This window comes from Vigna umbellata, chromosome 10, assembly GCF_029865625.1.
Source record: "Vigna umbellata cultivar VRB3 chromosome 10, Vumbellata_1.0, whole genome shotgun sequence".
NCBI classification, from domain to species: Eukaryota; Viridiplantae; Streptophyta; class Magnoliopsida; order Fabales; family Fabaceae; genus Vigna; species Vigna umbellata.
This window is the reverse complement of record NC_142174.1, coordinates 9934637-9961455: the sequence shown is the minus strand read 5'-3', so window position 1 is coordinate 9961455 and position 26819 is coordinate 9934637. Positions and strand designations below refer to the sequence as shown.

The 26819-nt window shown below is 31.0% G+C and overlaps 2 protein-coding genes across 3 annotated transcripts; one reads left to right on the top strand and one right to left on the bottom strand.

The window, feature by feature from the left end:
• The first annotated feature begins 7156 nt into the window (after positions 1 to 7156).
• Positions 7157 to 14835, top strand: LOC124846409 (protein NETWORKED 1A-like). 2 transcript variants are annotated; one of them, XM_088100515.1, is made up of 5 exons: positions 7157 to 7379; positions 7990 to 8072; positions 8197 to 8443; positions 9382 to 13319; positions 13433 to 14835. In XM_088100515.1, exons 3-5 carry the CDS (start codon positions 8344 to 8346, stop codon positions 14582 to 14584), a joined length of 5190 nt encoding a protein of 1729 aa, XP_087956641.1. In that variant the 5' UTR covers positions 7157 to 7379; positions 7990 to 8072; positions 8197 to 8343; the 3' UTR covers positions 14585 to 14835. The 2 variants fall into 2 exon arrangements, with proteins under 2 accessions (XP_087956641.1, XP_087956640.1); XM_088100514.1 differs by having other exon boundaries at positions 7157 to 7522.
• A 3903-nt stretch (positions 14836 to 18738) lies between these two features.
• On the bottom strand, positions 18739 to 21088 carry LOC148191855 (small ribosomal subunit protein eS1). Its single transcript, XM_088100516.1, has 6 exons — positions 20928 to 21088; positions 20731 to 20836; positions 20129 to 20266; positions 19866 to 20051; positions 19334 to 19534; positions 18739 to 18989 (listed from the first exon to the last, which is right to left on the bottom strand). Exons 1-6 carry the CDS (start codon positions 20984 to 20986, stop codon positions 18894 to 18896), a joined length of 786 nt encoding a protein of 261 aa, XP_087956642.1. The 5' UTR covers positions 20987 to 21088; the 3' UTR covers positions 18739 to 18893.
• Between the last annotated feature and the right edge of the window lie 5731 nt (positions 21089 to 26819).

Below are 26819 nucleotides of genomic sequence, written 5' to 3'. Positions count from 1 at the left end.
CCAATATAGATCAATCACATAATAACACGTAAATAATGTTAAAATATTGTTAAAAAATTGTCATCAAAGTATTATTATCCTTTTGTTATTTGTTATTCCCTCTGTAACATATTGTTCTTATAGATAGTGGTTTCTAAAATAGGCCAGATTTCGGTTTTTATTGTGGTCATTTTGCATCAGAAAATCAGTACCGAATTCTGAAATGATTTTTTTTTTTTAGTTTTTGAATTATTTAAAAATAAAGAATAGAAAATCTAAATTAGAAATAAATTAAGATAAGGTAAAATTATTGTAGTAATATTTTGTTATTGTTTGTATTCTTTTGAAGAAAAAAATGAATTTGGAAAATGTATATTTATTTGGTTAAATAAATTTATTTAATAATATTTTTTATGTTGAAAGTTAGAAAACTATAAATAAATAATTAGTTGATTGTAGTTAAAATTAGATAAAAATAATAATTAAATTTATAGGTTTTTTAAATTAAAGTTAATAATTAAAGAAATAAATTATTTAGTCATAAAAAAATTTCATTAAAAAAAAAGTTAGTAATAGATGTAATATCTAATTAAGTTTAGAACACAATTATACACTCATAATTTGATATTCAATATTTTTCTATCAAATATATCAATTTTTTTACAAAAAAAAAAAGCCTTCTTAATTTTTAATAAATACAATATTACTAAATAACAATATTTTTAAAATAAATAATTATTTTTTCAATGAACTCCCTGAACTTATCTTATTCTTTATTTTTTTTACTACACATCTATTACTAACTTTTATTAAAAACAAAATTTATAACTCAAACAATTTTTTCTCTCCTAATTATTATTAAGTAAATCATTTCAAAAAAATAAGTATTCATATTTTTTTTATTTATTCAAAAAATTACAACACGTATAAAATATTAATACAACAATTTTTCACATCTTAACTTTTTTCCTTATTTTAATAATCTCTTTAAATTAAAATTTTTAAATAAAATTAATAATTCTATTCTTATCTACCACAAACAAAAAGTTATGTAAATTATACTACTTACTTTTACATAATTTAATATTACTACAAAATAATATTTCTCAAAGTATCACTACCTTACACAATCTTCTTTATTATACTACTACCTTATTTAAAATAAATTATTACTACACGAAATTATAGTCCTTATTTTTAATTTCAGTTCTTTTGAAATAATTTTACCTACGATCATCTCATAAGTTGATTTTATTTCTCTAACTAGTTACACCAAAATATCTATTAAATAAATTATTTTACCTAAATGAATATACATTTTTCAAATATAATTTTACAAAAATCAATCACAACTATAAATATTATTCCATCTTTTTAATTTTTTTATTTCTCAATTTTAATTTTTGAAAAAGTTAAAAAAATAAATAAATAATTCATTTCAAAATTCAGTTTTTCAAAAACCGAATTCTGACTGGTGTTCTGGTATAAAATGACCGCAACGAATACAAGAATTTGATTATCGGATAACTGAATTCTGACCTAATTTAAAAACCATATTATCTGTGTAAATATAAGGATAAAAAATTCATAATTTGTAAGTGCTCTTTGATAGTTTTGACCTCTCCATATTTTTTATTCTTTCATTGTTCTTGTATTTATTTATGAGAAAGTTTTGCATTGATCATTCATGTAAAAATGGTGTTTGAAACATAGAGAATAAAAAAGAAGCTTAGCCAAATTTGGACTACAACTTATCTTTTTAACTTGTCTTTCTACAGAATTTTCAGGAAACTAGTGCACTTCACAGTCTTCTTTTACGCCTTCAAAATGTGACATTTTAACAACTAAGACATGATAGTTTTCCTAAAATGGGTATTATAATTGAAACATTTGTTTCTCTTTTTATTGAAACAAATATGATGTTAAATTATAACAAAAAAGTGTCATATATATATATATATATATATATATATATATATATATATATATATATATATATATATATATATATACATGAATACAAACTTTATCGGTTGTGTGAGATTAAATTAGATTTAAAATTTTTTGTTTAATATGTTGAGTCTATTCTAGTTAGATTTGCGTTATCAAATTATTAATGTATAGTTTTATGTAATGTTGTCAAAATAGGTTAAACCTATGATCCAACCTGGTTCATCATGGTTCGGACTGAGTTAGGTTGAAAAAAAATTGAAATTTTGATACGTTCAATTTTGAGCGTGATTCACTAAGAATTCGGTTCACCTAAAATGTATATTCGTCAACCTACCTAATTTTGTGTTTTTACTTGCTTTTAAATTATATTTGGAGTTTAAGATGATTTTGGAATGTATTATATATATTTTTTTAATTTTTTTGGAATTTAACATCATTTTGGATTGAAATTGATTCACTATCAACCTATAATGAATCAGATCGAATTAGGTCAAGTGACCCGTTTTGACAACACTAGTTATATATGGTATGTGTATATTTCGGTGTGACAAAGTAAATTAAAAGTTCCACGGATAAAAAGAGTACATATGTGGTCGCAAATACACTTCAGCACCCTAAAACTATTTACTAATTTAGTTATTTGATTTTGTGGATTCTTCTGAGTGTTTTGATGGACACCATAGTCACACATTACAGAAAAAGTGTCTTTGGTTTGAATGATTTGAGAGAAAAGGTGGTTGGGTTCACTCATACATACTCATCGATTAGTTGAAATAGCTATTCTGAGAGGTGAGACTTCACTGTTTCAGTGTTCGTGGTGTGCGCAAGCTTTCTTTCAGAAATCTCCACCATCAAAATATTGCCTCAGATTGTTCCTTCCTAAGTTAACACTAATTAAATCTTTCTATCTACCAACATTATTGAAAATTTTGAATCGAATAAGGTTTCAAAAACTATGTAACATACGATAAATTTCTGTAGACCAATGATGAGCTATGTTGAATGTTGAATGAATATGGGATTGGCTTTGACTGTTCCTTAGAATCACAGTTCACAGAATCTCCTTTGACTTCCATGTAAATAGGAATTTCAACATATGTCTTTGGGAATTATAAAAGTAGGTTAAAAATTGTATTTTTAATTTACTATTTTTCATTAATTTAATGTTATGGTATTTGTACTTTTATTAATATTATATAACTTTTAATGTAAAGTTTTATCAGATCTTTTTCCCCTCCAGAAATCTACTCCTCAGGGTAGATATAAATATTCAGAAAAATTGTTAAAAATAATGAACTATAAATCTAAGTGTTATATTAAATAAAAATGACAAAATTAAAATATTATATAAGAAAAAGCATTTATAAAAAACAATGATACGTTAAATTTAGAGTATATCAATATAATAATAAATAATTAATTAATTAATAAAAAATAACATATATACTATATTAAAATTGTTAAAAAAATTGTGTTAAAATATATATTTTTTCATATAATACTATCTCTTTAAGGATTTCTCCCTTAAAAAAATAAAAGAGCCATGAAAGATGAAGTGGCTGCAGTATCAGGGCTTCCAAATTGACAACTGATAAAAGGAGATTTGAATGTGGGTGGCTTCTAGATTTGGAAATTGAAAGACTTGTAGGTCTTGAGGTTGGTGAGAGTTGGGCTGGTCTTGGAAGTTGAAATTAAGAAGAGAGAGGTTGAATAGATAACCTAAATTTCTCCAATGAACCAAAATATGTGTGTTCTTGACAAAGGTTTGCGTACAACCAATGATGTTTAGAGAGAATGGGAAATGTAAGGAGTAAAATCACATCATGTGGGTCGTCATTTCCAACCTCTCCAAGTACTCTCTTCTAACCATTTCACTTTGGTTGGCTAGTAACATCAAATCAAGAGTTACCACCAAAATAAATCATTAAAAAGGAACATTTTTCCTTCAAGTACCTCTTCCAATACCATTACACTCCTTCACTATCATCCTTTCTTTTAGAGTAGATTGTGAATTGAACGAGTTTTGAATCATGAATGACTTCATATATTAGTATATTAGTGATATGAGATTATCTTTAATTTAAAATTTTAGTATAGTAAATTTGTTGTGTGTTTCGAGTCGGGTTAAGGTTAACTATCTGGTATTTATTGTGTCATTCAAAGTTTATGTTTTGTTTGATGAGAGATCTTTCGTGTGTCTAAACCGGTTGGATGATATCTATAAAAAGTATTTTAATGTTTCAACTCAGACAGGTATGGGTTCAACAACTAGTCACCCGAATGATTTGGTTGATCATCAGGTATAATGTATGACTATACAATTTATTAAGTGGTCATCCAAACTCAACGACTTATCATTCGGATAATTGTGTTAATCATCTGGTTAAACATCCGACTTTTAAGGTGATTGACAGGATTCAATGACCTTGTCGTCTATAATGATTGACCAAACATTATACATACATCATGTAAGGTCAACTCCACGAAACTAACTTATAAAATAGAGTTTACATATCTAATTTATATATTTTAAATTTGTATTGTTTCTAATCAATATCTTTAAAACACCTTTTTTATATATATATGAGACTAAAAATTAAAAATAATTTGATAAATAACAATTTTTACTATAATATACTTTAGATATTATCTAACGAAACATACTTATAAAATAAGATTTAAACCACTTATTTACTCTAAGTCTACTTAACATGAAATCTTCGAAATCTTCTTATATATTAGTACATTTAATGTGAACTTTCTGATTCCAAATCCATTTATACATGTACCTGTACCGTACCAGTTTAAATGGAATGCAGAATTCTTCTACGTTACTTTACATCATTCAAAACAAAAACATGCTGAATTCTGGTTTGAAATCAAAAAAATAAAAATAGTGTCAACTAGCTCAGCTGTCATGGAATTGCAAATTCAACTTTTTTGTGTGCTCTTCAAAAACCACAATTATTTGTAATGTGTATTGCATTGTAGTAGGTCTGATAATTGTATTTTACAAAAGACAAACTCTTCCAACCACCATAGCTTTTGACTTTAGAATCCCTCTTTTCTTTATTCCAATTTTTGTCATTCTATACGAAGAAATATATAAGAAACACCAAAACTTACAAACTTTATATTCCAATCCAATCCCCATTTATTGTCGGTTCGGTCAAAAACAAAAAACACGTAGCTGGAAGCAACTAATCATTATTTCTACTTTCAACCCCGCAAGAAACAAACATCATTGCCACAACTTTAACCATGTCCAACACATGCATTAAACATTACTTACAACCTATTAATTCCATGTGAAGAACAATCAATAGGTTGAAAATCAGAACACTATAATATAAATTTAGGTTTAATGTCTCAACAGGTCCCTATTTTCGTCCCAAATTTGAAATAGGTCCCTGTTATATTTGAAGTCTTAATTAGATCCTTATTTTTGTTAATTTGATGCAAATAAATACTTTCCGTCAATTTCAGAAAACGGCGTTAAGGAGTGCGTGACGTGGCGTGTGTGAATGCAATTTTTTAATACTCAGAAATTTTGAGTGAAGTAAATATAGTATAATCCATGCTGAAATTAATTAAACAGAGGGAAAATTTGGAAAAACTTAATGTTTTTTTTGCTGAAACATCTCTGGAAGGGAGAAATCAAAATCAACTTGGGGATTTTTCTATTCTAGGGCTCGTGTCGTCTCAGAGTTGGGAAAGAGTGGATGCTGTTCGAGTGGATGCGCAAGTGGGATAGGAATAACACACTTCCACATAAAATTACATCCACTTATAAATGAGAATAATAGTAGAATAACACACTTTTACATTTATTTAACTAACAAGAATAAAATATCATAAAAAAATAAATTTTTGTATTTTCTTTTATAAAAAAATGAAAAGAAATAATGTGAAATAAACAGTGAAAAATTTATGTATGTCAAAAATATATTTTTCCTATGATTTAGTCTTACATTATTTAATTGATCTATGTTGGATTTCTAACGGATATATCTACCGAAATAATCGAACACTTTCATGTTTGCATCTCGTTAGGAAATTCATATGAAAACCAACTACCCTTCTAAAGCTTTAACTTATCAACCTTTCAACGGCAATGGATATAATGAAATTATTAAGCCTGTAAAATTTATAATTTCATGGGATAAGAGACTAATTCTTCTAATGGAGAGAAAACCAGTAAATAAATGAAATTATTCATACAATAATCCATAAATAATTATTTAAACTAATCATAACATTGTTTTAAATAATCGGACAATTTTTTGTGTTTTAACCTTCCTCATGATAAAGTTAATGGTAATTACAGTTAATTTCGTACCCTTGTGTACAAATAGTTTGATTGCAAAGTACCACATGCATATATTTCAGTAGGATCCAAGTACTTTATATCTAATAATAGTTTGTACTTAAAAGACGCAAGTAAATTAATTAGAGGAAGAAAAATAATATATATCTTAAAATTATTTAAATTAAGGAAATATTAGTAAATTCTCGGGGATCTAAAAAAAAAAGTTCTTATATTTGGTTTGCATTTTACAATAAAAGATTGCAAGAAATCAATATTTCACCAAATTAGTCTCATACAATAATCCATAAATAATTATTTAAAAAAGCATATTATTTTATTGAATTATTTGATACCATAATAAATTAATTTCTTAAAAATGTGTGGAAACTTTATATGAATATTTCCTAGTTAGATCTTTTACCATTGGAACATAATTTAAAAATTATAATTTCCAGAATTGATGGTTCACGAATATAGACAAATTTGTGTAGTAGGAAAGTCTTTTTAAAATTGCAGGAAAGAAAAACATTTTTTTTCCTTTAATAACGTGTGAATGTATTTATGTATACAACAAATAAATAATTTAAATTTAAAAAAATGGTTTTCTTTTTAAAAAAGAAATCCCTTGATTCCCGGAGATGATATGCACTGTTTTTGTTTGGGATTTTCAAAGGTAGGAGAGGTGAATAATAATGCCATCCATGACTGTGTCACAAACCTGAAGAATAGGATAATTTTATAAATTATAATGTTTAATTGCAGTGATTAAAACATAATCATGATTTTGGATCCCATTAACGTTTGTTGAAATGGTAGATTCTTCTTCTATGCATTCGCACGCATCCTTTCCTTAGAGGATACTGTATCGCTAATTATTATAATAATCTCTCCAAAACAACATGATTATTAACTAAACCACAGCACTCTTTTCCGTGCTCTGTGTTTGTACATTCTCTTCTTTTTACAGTTGACGAGTCATATGTGTCAGAGCCGACACGACACAATTCTATATTGCCAATACCCCACTTCAAAGATTGCCACTTTGTGTCTTCCAGATTGAGAAAAATGGGGTAATATAGAAGTTTTGCAGCTGCTGGGGGTTCTGTTTTCAGCATCACAGCTGCTGGTGAAGATCCAGGTCTCAGATTCCACCCTTCTCGCCTCTGTTTCATCCCAATTGCTCCAAAGAACCATACTTTTTATGCTTTTCTAGACACCCTTTTGCTTCCTTTGATGGTATTTTGTTCCTTGAAGTGGTAGTTAATCAAGATCATTCGCTTGGTGAGTACATGATCTCATACAGGCTTTTGCTCAACTCATAAATCGTTTTTTTCTTCACCACTACCTTTTGATGCACCCTTTCTTTTCCGTGACTGCAACTTTTACTGTGCATTTCTCTTTTCTCCTTTAACAACTATTCATGATCATCGATCATTTTTACTAGGATCCGCCTACCTAATATTTTATCTGTATACTTCCTCTGCTCTGACATTTTGTTGGTCTTTTATGAGTGCATATTTTGATTATAGAAATTTCTCTTGCCTGAGGACAATTTTTTCATCAATCCTTTCTATACCAAATTTAGAAAACGTGTATTGCATTTGTGCTGGATTTTGGAACCCTTTTGCATTAAGAAGTATTTGTTTTATCTAATACAATTGAATTGATAATCGTGAAGGATTGATGCTTCAACCAGGCTATTCTGTTACCCTCTTGTTTACTCTTTCTAGTTTTCTTCTTTGTGGCAGTTCTCCCCAATATCAAATTGTCTGAGCAGCTGAAACAAGAGGTTCCTTTCACTGATCAGCTAAAGCTGTGTCCAATCTGCCCGGTAATAGAACGGAAAGAGTTTGCAACTTTCATATACATTAAGCCATGGGAATAAAGTTGGACATCTGATGAATCAGGAGCACTCCTTATCAAATGTACTTATGTTGACACTCATTTGATGATAGGTACACAGAATGGTGAAACAGTCCTGAAGAGTCTCAAATTAGAAAGACGCTTGTGGTGGAAATATATGATCTTGTAGTCTAGCCTGTATTTAGTATTAGGCTTTTGGCAAATCAAAACTATTTGTGTTGTCATAATTTGCTGGAGTCATGGCAACCTTGTCTCATTCTGAGTCCCGGCGCTCATATTCTTGGTGGTGGGATAGCCACCTACCAAAGAATTCAAAATGGCTTCAGGAAAACCTTGCAGGTGTGTCTTCTTCCTCTCTCTCTCTCTTTCTCTATGAAGAAAAATCAAATAATAGAAAAAGTGTATATGTTTATAACTATGATTAGCATTCTTAATTTTTTGAAGATGCCCGTTAGTTTTCTCTCAGAAACTTAGGATTAAGATGGCCTAATTTCATTATAGCATCTTTAGCCGATCTATCGTTGGTTGGTAATATCATATTGTGTCAAAATCAAAAAAATCCTCTATCATATTGTCATAAAATAAAATCATTATGTCTATTTAGCATCACCAGTCTTCTAAAAGACAAAAGTGTGAGCCATCAACTACCCAGCAGGAATAATATATTCACTTTTCATTTTGCTGTTTGGATGCCAACATAATCATTAAATCAGAATTCATTACGTTTAAATTAATGATGGATATTGAGGCTCAAACCAGTTGATGAGTATGTATATATGAATATGGTTCTTAAACTTTTTCTACAGTTATTTTTAAAAAGTAAAAAGCAAGTGTAACTCCAAATTCAGTACATCAGATATGAGATTAAATTTTGTTGTAACCTCTTTTGTAAAATTGAAATAATAGTAATACATAGCGAATCCAGGGATATGAATACGAAGAAAATATTTCCTTTTCATGGGATGCCTGTTCTATACACAAACCAAGATTGAACCACTCTTACATTTTATTTTTTTGGACTCGACTTTGTGGCATTAAAAGTTATGCAAAATATGCCATCTAAGAAATTATATGAACATGTGAAATAAAACAATGTTGAAAGGAAGACATAAACAAAAGAGGATGCAGACATCTTTTAAATAATGAATTCGGCTGTTATGTTTTGTGGAAGATGCTATCATATGTAAGTGCGAGTAATAAGGAAATGATGCTGGCCGGGGGACCATGATGCATATCTTGGTTAGTACATTGACTGAAGTGGTGCTATCTTTTTACAGACATAGATGCCAAAGTGAAAACCATGATCAAGCTCATTGATGAGGAAGCAGATTCATTTGCAAGGAGAGCAGAAATGTACTACAAGAAGCGACCGGAGCTCATGAAATTAGTGGAGGAGTTCTACCGAGCATACCGTGCTCTAGCAGAGAGATACGATCATGCAATGGGGGAGCTACGTCATGCCCATAAAACCATGGCAGAAGCATTTCCCAACCAAGCACAATACATGCTGAATGATGATTCACCGTGTGTTGAATCACACACACCAGGAGTTCCTTCTGCATTATATTTTGAGGCTGAGCATTCAGAGAAAGCAGATGGTGAAGTTCAAACCTTGAGGAAAGCCCTGGCAAAAATACAGTCTGACAAGGATGCTATCTTTCTTCAGTATCAGAATAGTATGGAGAAGTTATCTGAAACGGAAAGCAATCTTAATAAGGCACAACAAAATGCAGGAGGCCTTGATGAAAGAGCGAGTAGAGCTGAAATTGAAACTAAAGTTCTGAAGGAAGCCCTGGCACAGCTAAAATCTGAGAAGGATGCTGGTCAAGTTCAGTACAACCAGTGTCTAGAAAGTATAGCTAAACTAGAGAATATGCTATCTCTGGCGCAGATGAACGCCAAGGAATTTGATGAGAAATATTCTAAGGCTGAAATCGAAGCAAAAAAGCTAAGGCAAGAGCTAGGCCAGTTGGAAGCTCAGAAAGATGCTGATCTTCTTAAGTACAAGCAGAATCTTGAAAAGATCTCTCTTCTGGAAGCCAGGATAACCCATGCTGAGGAGAACTCCCGGATGTTAAGTGAGCAACTTGGAAGAGCAGAAGCAGAAATTGAAGCACTGAGGAAAAATCTTGCTGAAGTAACTGAAGAGAAAGAATCTTTAGCTGTCCTTTACCATCGATGCTTGGAGAAAATATCTAAAATGGAGAATGAAATTTCACGTGCCCAAGAAAATTCCGAAAAACTCAGCAGGGAGATTGAGAAAGGCGCTGAAAAGCTTAAGGCTGCAGAAGAAAATTGTGATACGTTGGAGAGATCAAATCAATCTCTTCGACTAGAGGCTGAAAATCTCTTGCAGAAGATAGCCATGAAGGATCAGGCACTTTTAGAGAAGCATGCTGAGTTAGAGAGGCTGGAGACTCTAATGCATGAAGAGCACTCTCACTTTCTTGAAATTGAATCCACTCTGCAGACTCTGCAAAAGGTGTACTCCAAGTCACAACAGGAGCAAGGAACTCTTGTTATGGAGCTTAAATATGGGCTTCAGTTGTTGAAGGACTTGGAGCTTTCCAAACCAGGTTTTAAGGATGAAATGCAAGAGAGCGTGGAAGAAAATAGAATGCTGAGTGAACTTACTTTCTCTTCCACTAGGTCATTATTCAGAAGACAGCAAATGGAAATCTCTAAATTAAAGGAGATCAAAGAGAAGCTCGAACGAGAATTCGTTGCAAACTCTGAAGAAAACGATGCCCTCCAGCAGGAAGCTCATCAAATAAAGAATGATATCCAGTACTTGAATAATAGATACCATGCTATGCTTGAACAACTACAGACTTTAGGTTTGGATCCTAAAGGTTTTGCAGCATCTGTGAAAGATTTACAAAACGAAAACGCAAATCTAAAGGAGGTCTGCAAAGTGGAACGTAATGAGAAAGAAGCTCTTCGTGAAAAGTCAAAGGATATGGATGAACTTTTGCTACAGAACGCCTTCATGGAATTTTCCCTTTCAAGTTTAAATGATGAACTGGATGGATTAAAAGCAACAGTGAAGAAATTTCAAGAGTCTTGCCATGTTCTCCGGGAAGAAAAATCCACTGTCGTTGATGAGAAATCAGCTCTACTTTCACAGTTACAAATAGTCACGGAAAGTATGCAGAAGCTATTAGAGAAGAATGCCTTGCTGGAGAAGTCCCTCTCTGATTCAAAGTTCGAGCTGGAAGGTTTGAAGGCGAAATCAAGTGACTTGGAAGAGTTTTGCAAGTTGTTAAACGATGAGAAGTACGATCTTCTAAACGAAAGAAGCATTCTAGTATCTCAGTTGGAAAGCGTTGAGTTAAAGCTAAGTAACCTGGAAAAGATGTTCACAAAACTAGAAGAAAAATATGCCGACTCGGAGAAGGACAAAGAAAGCACAAGCCATCAAGTACGGGAGCTCCATGCTTCAATTTTGGTGCAAACGGAAAAGCATGCTAATCATAAACAGTTAAGTGAAGTTCGACTGACAAATTTGGAGAATATTTTTCATGCACTACAGGAAGAACTTCGTTTGGGGAAGATAGAATTTGAAAAAGAAGTTGACAGAGCTGTAAATGCTCATGTCGAGATGTTCATTTTGCAAAGTTGTATAGAAGATCTGGAGGAGAAGAATTTGGCCTTGATATCTGAATGTGAAAAGCATGTTGAGGCATCAAAATTTTGTAACAAAGTTATCTCCGAGTTGGAGACCGAAAACTTTATGCAACTGATAGAAGAAGAGGTTTTGTTAAATGAAATTAGAAAGCTTAAAATGGCTATTCATCAAGTGTGTGGGGCTCTTCAGATTGACTCATGTGATGGGAATGACAAAGGAACCAAGCAAGAGGAAATACCAATATTGCATATTTTGAACATCATTGAGAGCTTCAAAAGTTCTTGTGTGAAAAGCCAAGAGGAGAAGCAGCAGCTCCTTCAGCAAAATCGATCTGAGATTGAAAAAATGGAGGCAGAGAAAAATATCATGCAGCAAGAGTTTGAGAGCCTGAGAGAGAAGAACGCAATGTTGCAGAAAGAGAAGGTTGAGCTCCTGGAGAAGAACAGCCAACTGAGGACTGAAGTGGCCAATGGAGAAGAAAGAGCCAATGCATCAAAGTCCAAATTGGCTGCTCTACGTGCAGAGTTGAATGATTTGCAAAGAACAAATCAATTGTTTCAGGAAGAAAATAGTAAGATCCTTGAGGAAAAGAATTTACTGCTTAGGAGTGTTTCGGACCTAAAAGATGCAATTTCCGTGGCTGAAGATGAAAACAGCATGATCCTACAAGAGGTACTTGCCCTAAGCAACCTCAACTTAGTTTATGAACACCTTGTCTCCGACAAAATCATTGAGCAAAAAGCACTTTCTGAATATCTCAGCAGTAATCTTAGCCGTTTAAACAGTGACCTTCATCAGGAACTTGATATGTTAAGGAAAAAGATTGAGGTGAAAGAAACCGAGAATGTTTATCTGAATGAGTCTGCTGAGAGGATGGATAAAGAGCTGCAGGAAATAAAAGGTGCAAATTGCCGTTTAAGCCATCAAGTTAAAAATTCAGAGAATCTTCTCGAGAAGAAGGATGTAGAGCTTCTAGAAATGGTAAAAAGGCTGAGGGTTGCAGAGACATTAAATGAAGAGTTTTGCAGATATATTGAGGAGCTGAAGATGGATCAAGAAGAATCAAGATTGACCAGATTAAACCTTGACAGGCAGATTCTTGATCTATCAGAAAATTGCATGAATAAGAAAAAAGAAATTGAACACCTTCATGAAGAAAATAGAAGCTTGAAGTCGGTGATGAAATCGTTATCTCAGGAAGTTGAACAACACAAGGCTAGGGAGCAAACACTGAATTCTGAGTTGTTGGCCAAAACAAACGAATTCCAGCTTTGGGAGGCTGAGGCTGCTGCGTTTTATTTGCAGCTTCAGATTTCATCAATTAGTGAAGAACTGTTGAAAAGCAAGGTCACTGAACTTACTGGAGTCTGCAAGAGACTTGATGATGAAGGTGCTGGAAAAGACTTGGTGATTGAACAGATGATAGAAAGGATCAGTTTACTGGAAAACGAGAATAGAGGGATGAAGGGGCAATTATCTGCATATACTCCAACAGTTACTTCTTTGAAAGAGGATTTTGCATCTCTAGAGCACACTTACTTGCTTTGCACCAAAAATTCTTTTGCTGTAGGCAACAGGGAGAAGAAGGTAGCGTCCTCTTTGAACTAGATATTATGTACTTGTATTTTTTTTTCCTCCTTTTCTCTTGTCAAAACAGCTTATGTAGTTCACTTACATTTTCTACTTAAATGTTTATCCAGGATGTGGCCTCTGAGACTTGTCTCCAAGAAAATACCCATCAAAGTTTAAAAGGAAATGAAAGTATTTTAATACCAGATGTGGTTGAAGATTTGCTAAGCATCCAGAAAAGGATTAGAGGAGTTGAGAAGTTGATGATGGAAGAACTTGAAAAACGTATGAAGCAAGAAAATCTGACAGGAAACGTTGAAGCAGAAGCAGTATCAGAAATGACAGAGCACTCAAATTTGGAAGCTGCTACTTATCCAGAAATTGACAACAAAAAACTGGTGATGAAAATTAAGAAAGACAACAGCACACGTGGCCACAATGCATGGAGAACAAAATCTCAAAAACGGTTGATAATGATAGACATCCCTCTCGATAACTACAAGGATGATCCTGACTACAACAAGTATTGTAAGAGAGAGCTCAGTAGAAGCAATGACCATATGCTTGAGCTATGTGAAACTGATCAGCATGATGTTACTGAAGATACTAAACTGGATTCTACTTCGGTAGAAGATGTAATCACATGGCATGACTCAGAAAAATGTCAAAATTACTCTTCAGAACTGGAGAGAGAGAAGGAACTAGGGGTTGACAAGCTAGAGTTATGGAAGACTGGAAAAGAGACAAGTGAAGATGGCAAGAGGAGGATCTTGGAGAGGCTTGCCTCCGATTCTCAGAAGCTGGCCATTCTTAAAATGACTCTGCAAGACTTGAAAAAAAAGCCGGAGACAAAGAAGAAAAGCAACAAGGTAAACGAGATTGAGTATGAAGCTGTGAAAAGACACATAGAAGATGTTGAGGAAGCCGTCACGCAACAAATTGGCATGTATGATCAACTGGCAAGAGATTTTGAACTGTGCACAGCCTCACCTTCAGACACAAACACAAGAAAGTTGGAAAAGCAGCAAGTACAAGTGATAAGGAAGAAGTTATCAGAACAGGCTAGAAGAGGTTCTGAGCAAATAGGAAGGTTGCAGTTTGAAGTGCAGAACATTCAATATATTCTGCTCAAACTGGCTGATATGAAGAACAACAACAGAATCTGTAGACCAACAACAGGTGTGTTGCTGAAGGATTTTATTCGCATTGGGAGGAAAAATAGCAGAAGGCGGCGTAAGGGGTGTGCTTGTGGATGTGCAAAGCCTTCAACTAATGAGGAATAAGTATGTTGTGAGTACTTTCTTTGTTTGGGATGTTTCTACAAGTAGCATATCAATTGTTAACATAGCTAGTGAAATTGAAGGTTTGTCATAAGAAATAAGAGAGTATTCAATTTAGACTTATCTGATCGTAGCAACTTATTGCAAATCTGTATGTATGTTTTAGCTTCCCAGAGAATTGTACGAGTGACTTGTATGAAGAATTGCATTGTAATAATCAATAAAACTCTCCATGCAATCCTAAGTTTGCACTATATCACTTGTGTCCATTTGTCGTCTGCAAACTATGATCAGTAGATATTAGTTTCTAAACTATTGTTAGAAATCCAAATACGAGTTTAAGTTTATCTTGAATAAAAATAAGAAAATAAAACTTGTATAAAAGTGAAAGACTCATTAGCTCAGTCTTAAAGGTTTTAGGTAAAGAGTAATGTCAATCTCTTATATGGTTGGACTCAAATTTCATTAGTATCATGTCTTCTTGGTCAATCTTCTTTTCTATGAATCCAACAACTATTATAAATCTTATCTTCAGCCACTCACGTCAAATAATTAATTAAAGTTGACTTAAAAAATAGCAGTTAAATAAAGGTAATATAATAAAATAAAATGAGGTATTATTTGATTTACTGAAACTAAATTAAAATTGTTTTGATGGTTTTTAAGCTATTATTATCATTATAAAATAAAATCAATAATATTAACACAAAGACTTTTTATTTATTGAGAATATAGCAATTTCTACCTACCTCATATCTATTAATGAAAGAAAATTATTAAGTTTTCTAAAGCATTAAACTGGTAAAGGAAATTTAAGTTAATTGAGTTATTGTGGATTTTTTTATCTCTTCAGTCTTTTTGAAAATATTAAAAATTATGGTTTTCTTAGTTCATAAGTAACCATGGACTTGTGGCTATGGAAGTCAACCATGGCTTACTACAGCCTTGTTTTCCCATTCTCGAACTATATTATACTTCTTCTTCTTCTTCCATTCAAATTCCTTTTCAGTTTTTCACAGATACGGTAAAATTCAGAACCCCATCATCAACCTGATGGAGAAATCAGAAGAAAAAGAAGAAAGTGTCGATTTGAGTCGAATATCTCTTCGACTCTTTAAGTCCGCTGACCTGGATGATGTCTTGGTGTGGACCTCCGATGAAAAGATGGCCACTTTCTGCTCTTGGGATCCTAAGAGTGGCGAAGATAAGGGCAACGATCTCATCAATAACATAGAGCCCGAGTTGCCGTGGCGACGCAGAGCAATATGCCTGAACGACCGTGCTATTGGGTTTGTTTGTCTTTACCCGATTTCAGCTGATGATCAAAGCAGGAACAGATCCTTGGAAGTTGGGTATGTTATTGGTTCGAAATACTGGGGTAAAGGGATTGCCACGTTGGTTGTGAAAAAAGTGGTTAAGGAGGCTTTCACTGAGCAGTGGTTGGCAGACTTGGAGAGGATTGAAGCTCTTGTTGATGTGATGAATGTTGGGTCTCAGAGAGTGCTGGAAAAAGCTGGTTTTCAGAGGGAGGGAATTCTTAGGAAGTATATGTTCCACAAAGGAAAATCCATAGATATGGTGATGTTCAGTGTTCTCTCTACCGATCCTCACCTTCATTCCTCTATCTAAAGTATTCATTTTCATTTCCATTTTAGTCAGTGTTTTGTTTGAGGTAGTATTTCCTCATGCTTCTTGGTTCTTGAGGCGAGAATCGAAGTCTTGAATTTTTTAATTGTTCTTAGCTTTGTGTTGAATTGTTTCTTCGTGTTGCTCGAAGATTTTCCATGTTGCAACAAGTAGTTGCAAGCATAGTATACTTCTAGAACGGTTCAAGAAGTGTTCTTCATCTTTCAAGAATTCTGTAATAATACTTTAAATGGAAATGGAAGGAAATACAAGTTTGAATTCAAGTTTCATGTTAAAAAGAAATAACAAACTAGAGTGGTATGTAAAATTGTTAGTGGTGAAATATGTCATGGAAATTAGTTTTATTTCTAATTCAGACTTTTGGCGATCGAAGAATAATTCTCCTAATAAAAACGAAAGCTAAAAATAAATTCTGAGAATCAGATAATCGATTATGTCACAAAAACATTTGAAACACCTAAAAACGAATCGACTCTCCTTTTTCATCATCATTACCAGAAAATCGACTCGCTTCTCTCAGAATTGTTTTGATGGCTTTTACGCTATTATTATCATTATAAAATAAAATCAATAATATTAACACAAAAGCTTTTTATTTATTGAGATTATAACAATTTCTACCTACCTCATATCTATTAATGAAAGAAATTTATTAATTTTGCTAAAGCATTAAACTGGTGAAGGAAATTTAAATTAATTATGAGTTATTGCGGATTTTCCTATCTCTTCAATCTTTTTCAAAATATTACAAAATATGTTTTTCATAGTTAAGAAATAAGCATGGTCTTGGGCGGCTAGCGAAGTCAACATTGGCTTACTGCAGCCTTCCTTTAAAATATTATACCCTTCGTTTTCTTCTTCTTCCATTCAAGTTTCTTTTCAGTGTTTCATAGATACTGTAAAATTCAGAACCCCATCACCAACCCAATGGAGAAATCAGAAGAAAAAGAAGAAAGTGTCGATTTGAGTGGAATATCTCTTCGACCCCTTGAGCTCTCAGACCTGGATGATGTCTTGGTGTGGACCTCCGATGAAAAGGTGGCAGCTTTCTGCACTTGGGATCCTTATAGTAGCAAAGAAGAGGGCATCAATTTCATCCAAAAGATAGCCAGCAAGTTTGCGTGGTGCAGAGCAATATGCCTGAACGACCGTGCTATTGGGTGTGTTTCTCTTTCCTCCAATTCAGAGCATGATAAAAGCAGGAACAGATCCTTGGAACTTGGCTATGTTATTGGTTCCAAATATTGGGGTAAAGGGGTTGCTACGGTGGTTGTGAAAGAAGTGGTTAAGGTTGCTTTCACTGAGCAATCGTTGCCAAACTTGGAGAGGGTTGAAGCTCTTGTTGATGTGATGAATGTTGGGTCTCAGAGAGTGCTGGAAAAAGCTGGTTTTCAGAGGGAGGGAATTCTTCGGAAGTATGTGTTCAACAAAGGAAAAACCAGAGATATGGTGATGTTCAGTGTTCTCTCTACTGATCCTCACCTTTCATCTACTTAATTTGTTTCTCATCCCATCATTTTTATTGCCAGAACTCATCATTTCATTTCCATTGCGTGATATTATAAACCGCTTGATTCCTCTGTCTAAAGTATTCACTTGCAAAATTAAGAACCAATTCTTTCTGTAAGGAGATCTTTTGCTGGTGATCACAAGCATACAATTAAGAACTTCTGTAACCCTTATTTACTCTGGTTGACTCAGAATTAATTTGCAGCCACAAACTGAGTTTGAACAGACTAAGAACTATTTTGCGAGAATTTTAGTAAAAGGCGAAATAAAATTACCACCTAACTTTATGAAGATGTGATTTGATGAATTCAAGAGGAATGCTCGAAGACATCTTGAAAGAGAATTTATTGGTGCCTCAAATGTACTTAAGTCTGCTTTATAGAGTTGTTGTGTTCTTAGATATTTTAACAAGTTAAAACTTAAACAAAATAGGTTAAAGTGTTCTTGAGGAACATTTTAATTGATTAGGAAACATCGAACTATCTTTAAGTATTTAGTTGGTTCTGAATAGGTTTGTTAATATGTTAAATAAGGGTTCTGAATAATACTTTAATAAAATAACAAAATAAAAACAATTTTAATTTTCTTAAGTTTAAAATATCACTTAAAAATAGAAAATACAAAACATATAGACGAATTTAGCAATAAGAAAAATCAACCCACCACATTTAATACTACCACAAACTTATTGTTTAATGAACTTCCTTATCACCAATAAACGATTACAGAGGCACGATGATACAGCCCAAACATGCATATCATACGAAAAGGTTGGTTAAAATTCGAGAATGCTGCAAAATGTTTCGTCGAATGTCTGAGGAACTAACAGCTGACAAACGGTGAAGTAATAGGCTAAAAGAATGCTGCAAAGTAGCCGAAGGTTTGCAAATGGTTGGATGTTCAATTCAGATAGGCAGCCACACATTTCATCCCATTGCACGATCTATGGAAAAATAATATACAAAGATTGCACAAATTATCGTAGGGAAGCACATGGAAGAGGAAGAGAAATTTCAGCGTCTCCAATAAAGATTAAAAACCGAAAATCCATATCGAAAAACCAAATGCTCTTCTAAATGCCAAAACAAAATTTAAGTATAAATATTAGTAAATGCAACAGGGATTCTAAACAAACAAAAATTCATCATGAGCAAGTTCAAGCTCCAACTACTTCAGTTGTTCCCTCAACTACTGTTTCATCAGCAGGTCTGTCAACCTTTGTTCCAACGTCTTCCGAGTAATCCCCATGAACCTACAAGTATAAAACACAAAAAGTAACATTACAATACCAACCAAACTTTTGTTTATGATATTGGTACAAGTATAAACCACACGATTCTGCACTAAAAATAGTGAAAATTTTATAGTAAAATTGCTTCATTCCCAACAATATCACTCGACCATAACTAAGGTCAAAAATAAACAAGGAAAGAACGTAGACTATATAGAAAATGGGAAATCCCATGATGAGCAAGAAAAGCTTTTGACTAAACCATTTTGGCGATACCACTCAATAATAATACAAAGACAAATCCAGCAATGCTTGACTGAATGCTTCAATAAGGGCAACTAAAAATTCAAACGAAAAGTACGTACCTCCATCAATTTGCCAAGGTCAAACTTTGGAGCTTTCAGGATCTTAACTTTACGAATGAACACATTTTGTAGGGGATAGATGCTTGATGTTGCTTTCTCAATCTCTTTGCCAATCATCTCAGGGATGAACTTGCGGACCAGTTCTTTCAAATCACAGGCTGTTGCCTGGTTAACCATTATCTCTCTCATTTTCCTGCGGATCTAAACCGACAACAGTGAGTTTTACAATCTCAGATATGTAACAATTCATCCCTTAAACAATACATTAAACAAAAGAAAAGAAGAGAAGATACTTTCATAAATATAAGGGCAATTTAGGATACAAGCACATGTGCTGAAGTGCATACAAAAACAAAATGTTGATATAATAACTTGGTTCACATCCTTCAAAATTTATATTACTATCTTAGGTAAAATAGAGAGAAATGCAATTAAAACATGTTCAATTTAACATGAAAACATATCCCTGCATATTCAAAAACTAAATTGGAAAAAGAAACATTTTAGCATACAACCTCTAAGGAGTTGGTACCTGTCTAATTTGGCTCGATTGTGCGTAGCAAGTCCTCTTCACTTGGTTGGCACGCCTCTTAGTAAAGCCAATGCAGAACATCCTCAGAGTGTAACTATCAGTGGTCTTCACATCTACATGAGCTTCGATCAAAGTTTGCCATTTTCGGACCAAAGACCTCAGCTTGTCAGTTGTGAAATCCATTCCCTAAAAACATACAGTCCCAATTTAATTTAAATAATCTGAGTCGGGTGTACAAAAATAACTTCGGCCCCCCGTCTTACCCAAAAGTTTGTCAAAACATTCTTTCCTTGAACATCCTCGGCTCTCAAACGGATCTTCTTGAAGGCATGGTCCTCATCCCCTTGAAGATCAGCCAATGAGACCTCAAACACTCTGTGTTTGAGTCCTTCCGAAGCAATCTATTATTTAAAACAGTCAGTAAACCCACCACCAACTACACAAGCCCACGATAAGCTTAGAAATTTGAAGTGCACGTACGCAGAATAACACTTCCTAAATATTATAACAACTACAATACTACAGATCATAGACAAAGTCAGAAAATAAGACAAGCAAACTAATAGCCTACGATACTTAAAGAAAATATTGAATAAGACACAAAAACAATAACAGGGGTTGTAAAGATAAAGAACAGCCATTACAACATCTAACTTTTCATCATGCAAATGCCTACACAAAACACTACAGACATGCAACCTTACACCCCATGCCATCTATAAAAATGAATCTACATCGCTGGATGGATAAAAACAGATTGAAAATATATATATATATATATATATATATATATATATATATATATATATATATATATATATATATATATATATATATATAAGATCGTGAAAATAGAAATAAAAACCTTGGTGCCCTGGGTACGACTGACGAGGGTCTTGCCCACATTCTTGACCTGGAACACAGAAGGGGCCTTGATATCGTACCAATCCTTCTTGGAAAAGGGATCGGCGCTGCGGATTGATGGAATAAGAAGAAGAACATAGTCAAAAAAAGAGATTGCAACAGAACAGTTAAAAAAAAACGAAGAAAATGGGCACTAACGCCTTCTTCTTGCCACCCTTCTTTCCCTTCGAAATCCTCTTATTCTTTCCAACCGCCATAGTTGCTCTTCTGCTGCTTCAAGGTCTTGTCAAGTCAGGTCTTCTCCGCAGCCGACTGAAACCCTAGCTTCGTCTCCCAGCGCAACTACTATCAGTTAACTCCCTTTATATTCCTTAAAACCCTTATTGGGCTTGGGCTTTGTTTGGGTTAAACCCACTTGTCAAGTCAGGGTGATATTTCGTATTTGGAGCCTTCTTCGTGTCCTGCCATGTTTTTTTTTCTTCGCCCACAGATGTTTTTAAATACCTCAAATGTCCCTTGACTTTCACTAGGATAAAATCCTAATTTTTCACTTTCTTTAAATTAACTTTTTTTAATTTAATTATTTTTTAAAACCAAAATAATTATCTTCAATAACAAAAATACCTATACAAATAAATAAAAATAATCTTTTACCATACAAGTTTTTTATATTTACTTTTATAATTATAATGGTATTATCTTTTGTTATCATAAATAAGATTAGAATAAATAAACATACACAGCATGTATTTTCACTCATTATTAAGTAATAATAATAATAATAATAATAATAATAGCATAAACTTATCTTTTAATCTTAAATTGTTCAAAAGCTTGCATTTTTTTTAATGATTTAAACATAAAATTTGATTAATTCATTTATATTTTATTTTATTTTAAATATTTTTCTATAAATTTTTTGTGAAGGTTAATTACTTGTATAATTTATTTGCATGTTATTTATTAGTATAGATAATTTGACTAATGAGAAATAACAAAATTTAAAAATTAATTATGAAAAATATAAATAAGATCCATCAGAAATACAGATAAAATACAGATAAAATACATGGATGTAAAAAAAATTGAAAGTAAATACTTCAAATACAAAACGTATTCATTGTATTTACATTATTTTATTTTTTCAGTCCGTAAATAAATTTTAATAGTTTTGAAAAAATATATATATTATAATACATATCATGTATGATAGGATTGAAATATATTATTTTTTTCTAAAAGTAATATTTTTTAAAGAAAAATTATTATTTAAATAAAAACATTCAAACATTATTTTTTAAATAAACACATTCAACATTATTGCTTAAATTAATCTATTTAATTATTTAAATAATACTGCGTGTTTTTATTTCCTGCGTAAACCTAATTAAAATTATTGAAACCTTCTTATTTTTCTTTTTTCTTAATCTTTTTATTAGTTTTTTTATTTCTCCTTATTTTTTTATTGTTCTTCTTCTTGTTATTCTTCCTCTTCTTCTTATTCTTACTCTTCTTCTTATTATTTATATTATTCATTAAAGGTCATCAAAGTGAACGTAAAAAAATATAATCCGGTTCCATTTTTTTAATTTAACTTAAAATTCAAATAAAACAAAAAGTGTGCAGCTGATTTCCATGTTCATCGTTTTGAAAAATTCAAATACAAATAATAACATTATATTTAAAACATAACTTAACAAGCTGACATCAACTCAACATCATCCTAACCATTGATATGAACTCACTTCAATCCGTCTATTTTTCATGTGAAATTTCAGTTTCAACGTCAGAAAAGAAATCCAAACAAACTCATAACTTCAAAAACCAAATCGTAAAAGTGAACTCGTCTTCTTACTAATCGATCCGACTCGACCTGTTTTTCACTAATCAAAATTTAAGTCTGATCAACCCTATTTTACCACCGATATCCGCCAATGGATCCCAACACAACACAAACGAACACTCATAACTTTGGAGTTTAACAACAAGCAGTCAGAGAATCATCCAAACTGGGAACTGTGGTAGTTACGGTAGAAGACTAAAGAATGCATACGAAATGGGTAAAATTAAATCAGTTAAACCGGAGTTTATCAGTGATGAAAAGTAGTAGAAACCAGAAGCTACCTCTCCGTCTCTTTCTTCGATCCAGTTCCCTACCTCTCCATTTCCGGTTAATGTAACTGCAGATCGAGTGAATGATGGAAGGAAGGAACATCGAACAAGTAGCCCTAAATAAAGCAAGAAGAAGAAGGTTATTGCTGAATTTGATCATCGAAACCCTAATTTTGCAGGAATGTTTCCCAGATTTGCCAGTATGCTTGAATTTACACACAAGGTAAGGAAATAATGTATTATTTTTCGGATAGAAACGTGATGGATCCATGAGTTAGATTGAAAGGGATGACATGTATTTGATTGTTGTAGCATTGCACCGACCTTGTGGAAAATGAGATCATAGCTTAGGTTGGTGAAAATGCGGTGTATGAAGTCTGCAGAAATAGGTTGCCCAGAACAATGCACAAACTATTTATCAGTAACAGCTTATTATAACAGAAGGTGTTAATTAACGTTATCTAAATTTGAATTAGCTTGATTGATACTACATAGAGTCAACTTTAGCAGATTTCAATATAGAATTAGCTTATTAAATATATACTATGTTAAGTCAACCTTTAAAAACAATATTGATAAATTAAAATCCATGATTTTATAATTTTCTTCTATATTTAATGTAAATCCATCACTTTTTACTGTTGAAAGTGAGTTCTTAACTGACAATAGACATCAATTTTTTCTTAGTGTTAAAAAAAAAGTGAGTTTTTTTTTTTTTTTACATATATGTCATATTTGTATAGTTCTCAACAAAAAGTTGGAATGAGTATTCACATCCAAAACCACTCAACAACTGTAATATATTTTTTTTTAATTGAAAAAGATTTTTGTTATACTTTCACTTCACTCACGACTGATCATCCTGTGTATTTTTTTATTAGAAAATTGTCTCTTAATAACGTTCAAATGTGCAATTATGAAGATATATACTTTTTCTAATGCAATGAAATTGAATAACTATTTCAACTTTATAAGATTTGATCATAATTAAGAAATTTTAGAGAAGGAATAAATCTGAAAAATTAAGCAAAATGTTTTACATAAAAAACTAAGTAATTGTGATAGCAGTAAAACATTGATGTTCAGTTTTTCGGAAATTGAATTTTCAGCAACAAAACGCAAACTTTGAACCTGTTCGTTAGTATAATGATGTGCAGATACAATAAAATGGATTGAATTTTGACTCATAACGAGTTTAAACTGGGTTAATTTAATAAATTTATATTTTTAAAATATGGGTTAAATTAAATCCAATTCATTTAATCCCTAAATTGAATAAATTTGAGTCAAGTTGTAGAAGAGGTTGACTTGTAATCTATCAATAATAATTTTTCATTATTTATTTATCATTCTTTCATAAGTTTTTTATTCTATAATATTTATTACTTTTAATTATGTAAATTGATAACTTAATTTTTTAAACACTAAATTATTGTTTGATAATATTTAAATAGTTTGAATGTTAAATATATCTGATATGTTGGTTGATATTGTAATTTTTAATTAGTATCATTTAATGTGAAAGATGTAAACCCACGTATTATTATAAAAAAAATCAATGAAATAAATTGAAAAGATAAATCATTAGTCAATGAGCCAACTAAATATAAGCCAACATCTATGCTGCAAATTCATCTATGCATTGAACCAAGCTTGATTTTTTTTGGAAAAATACTACTAAGAAAAAGAAAGAAATATACGGAAACTTAATAGAAAATAGGATTTTTTGAATTGAGAAAAAAATGAGTGAAAAGTGAACTAGTTTAATAGTTGGGAGAATAAGTGAAAAATAAGAAAAAAAAAAGTTTGTAATAAGTTTAATTGATGCGATAACATAGATATAGAAATATATAACATATTCAAAAAACAATTTAATGTAAAAAAATACAATTTTGAAAATGTAAACTAAGTTAAAATAAAATTTAAATTAACGTACAAAAGTATTATAAAATCTTAATAAATTAAAAAATATAAAAAGAAATATAAATACAATTTTGAAAATGTAAATTAAGTTAAAATAAAATTTAAATTAACGTACAAAAGTATTATAAAATCTTAATAAATTAAAAAATATAAAAAGAAATATAGTTGGTTCGATATTTGATAGTTTTAATGGTTGAATAATTATATTTATTTATTATTAGAGTTTAACATTTAATCTTTTTCTTCCTCCCATTTCATTATGCTAATCATTTATACTGAGACCAGAGAAATAATGAGTTGTGCAATGCTTTTTCACACCACATCTTTGTGATAAATGTATAGACAATTATATCAATTTCCAGCTGAAGATATTTCATTTGTGGACCATAATTGAGCTTTTGCTGTCATTATTCATGTACTTTGAGGTTCTGGAAATAGACAGATTTTAAAAAATAAGTTAAAATATATAAAATTATTTGAATTGAATGGAAAAAATAATCATAAATAAGTGAAATAAAAAATAAAACTATTTGAATTAAATGAAAAAAAAAATAGAAGGTTTGTTAATATATACAATTAACTTTTAAAGAGTATAAAACAATGATAACTTATTTTTAAGTAAAAGAATAAAAAAATGTCATAGTGGTGAGGACATAATGAAAATGTGTTATAGACATTCATAATTAATGATGTTTACGAATAGGATAATGATACTTTGACAACATTTTTTTTTACAATATTTTAACATCATCTACGTGTTATTATGCGATTGGTCCATACTGATGTTTATGATTATTATTATTATTGATTGTAGAGTAATTTTGGATCAATCATAAAATGACATGTAAATGATATTAAAATGTTGTAAAAAAATGTTGTTAAAGTATCGTTATTCTTACGATGTAGAGTTTAACACCAATTACATGCTATATAGAAAAAGTAATGTATATTTGTTGACTACAGTACAAATGCTGCAAACGGACTGCATACAATGAATTCTCGGGGATGGCATCTTTCATATGTACATATTTAATAATCATCATTAATAAAATAAGAATAATTAAATAATTAAACTATTAGATTATATTTTGAAATAATTGAAAAAATTAAATTACTTTTATTTTACTTCTTTTTTATTACTTTCAAAAAAATATAAATTTTATACTTGTTTAAAAAAAATTAAAAACTAAAAAATAAAGTATTAATTAAATATTAAGATATGTAATTAAATATATATATATATATATATATATATATATATATATATATATATATATATATTGTAAAGGGAATTTACAGATACTCAAACATGAAGAAAAATAGCTAGAAATTTAAGTGTAAATTAAAAATTAAAAGTCATTGGCTTATTTTAGGTTTGATGTAGTATTTTTATTTGTTTAAGGTTTATTAATCACTATCAATTTTTTTTTTCTATCGAAAATGAATTAAACTCAATATATTACTTAATGAGACTTTGATAATTATTTATATTATTCTATCATATAAGTTTATTTTCGTTTTAAAAGAAGATGTAGTAAAAATAATTGCAAATATTTTAAGAATATTTATATAAAAATCTATCGATTTTTATAACTATTATTTTAAAAGTTATATAAAATGGTAATCGATTGATATGATGAAAAATTACACCAACCTTTAATGTCTATTAAACTTTTTAATTATATCCTCTGCAAGAACTTTTTCATGACGACATTGTTTAGTTATTTAATATTGAAGATTATTATTAATTATTATTATTATTAGTATTTATTCATAAGATTGAAATAAAGAAAATACAGTGGTGTGATGTTCTTTTCCAAGGAGGTTTTTTCATGCACAAGAAAATAGATTTAGTTACAATCTTTAATCACATTTTTAAACAATTCGTCCATCACCATTGAGCCAATGATTTGCTTGGATTAAATGACGTTACTTTTTTCTTTTTAAATTTATGTAAAGCCTATTTAAATAATTTATTAGGTAAAAAAAAGCAATTAAATTTGTTTTGAGTTTACACATATTTTTCAAAATTATTTCTAAAATTAATATTGCTAT

Bases quoted from the DNA above. Each gene is read 5' to 3' on its own strand.
- LOC148191855 (XM_088100516.1), bottom strand. From the start codon at position 20,986: ATGGCGGTTGGAAAGAATAAGAGGATTTCGAAGGGAAAGAAGGGTGGC. The intron at 20,837-20,927 runs GTTAGTGCCCAT...ATCAATCCGCAG, and splicing joins AAGGGTGGCAAGAAGAAGGC to CGCCGATCCCTTTTCCAAGA. The intron at 19,535-19,865 runs GTACCAACTCCT...TTGTCGGTTTAG, and splicing joins AATCGAGCCAAATTAGACAG to ATCCGCAGGAAAATGAGAGA.
- LOC124846409 (XM_088100515.1), top strand. From the start codon at position 8,344: ATGGCAACCTTGTCTCATTCTGAGTCCCGGCGCTCATATTCTTGGTGG. The intron at 8,444-9,381 runs GTGTGTCTTCTT...ATCTTTTTACAG, and splicing joins GCTTCAGGAAAACCTTGCAG to ACATAGATGCCAAAGTGAAA. The intron at 13,320-13,432 runs GTAGCGTCCTCT...ATGTTTATCCAG, and splicing joins TAGGCAACAGGGAGAAGAAG to GATGTGGCCTCTGAGACTTG.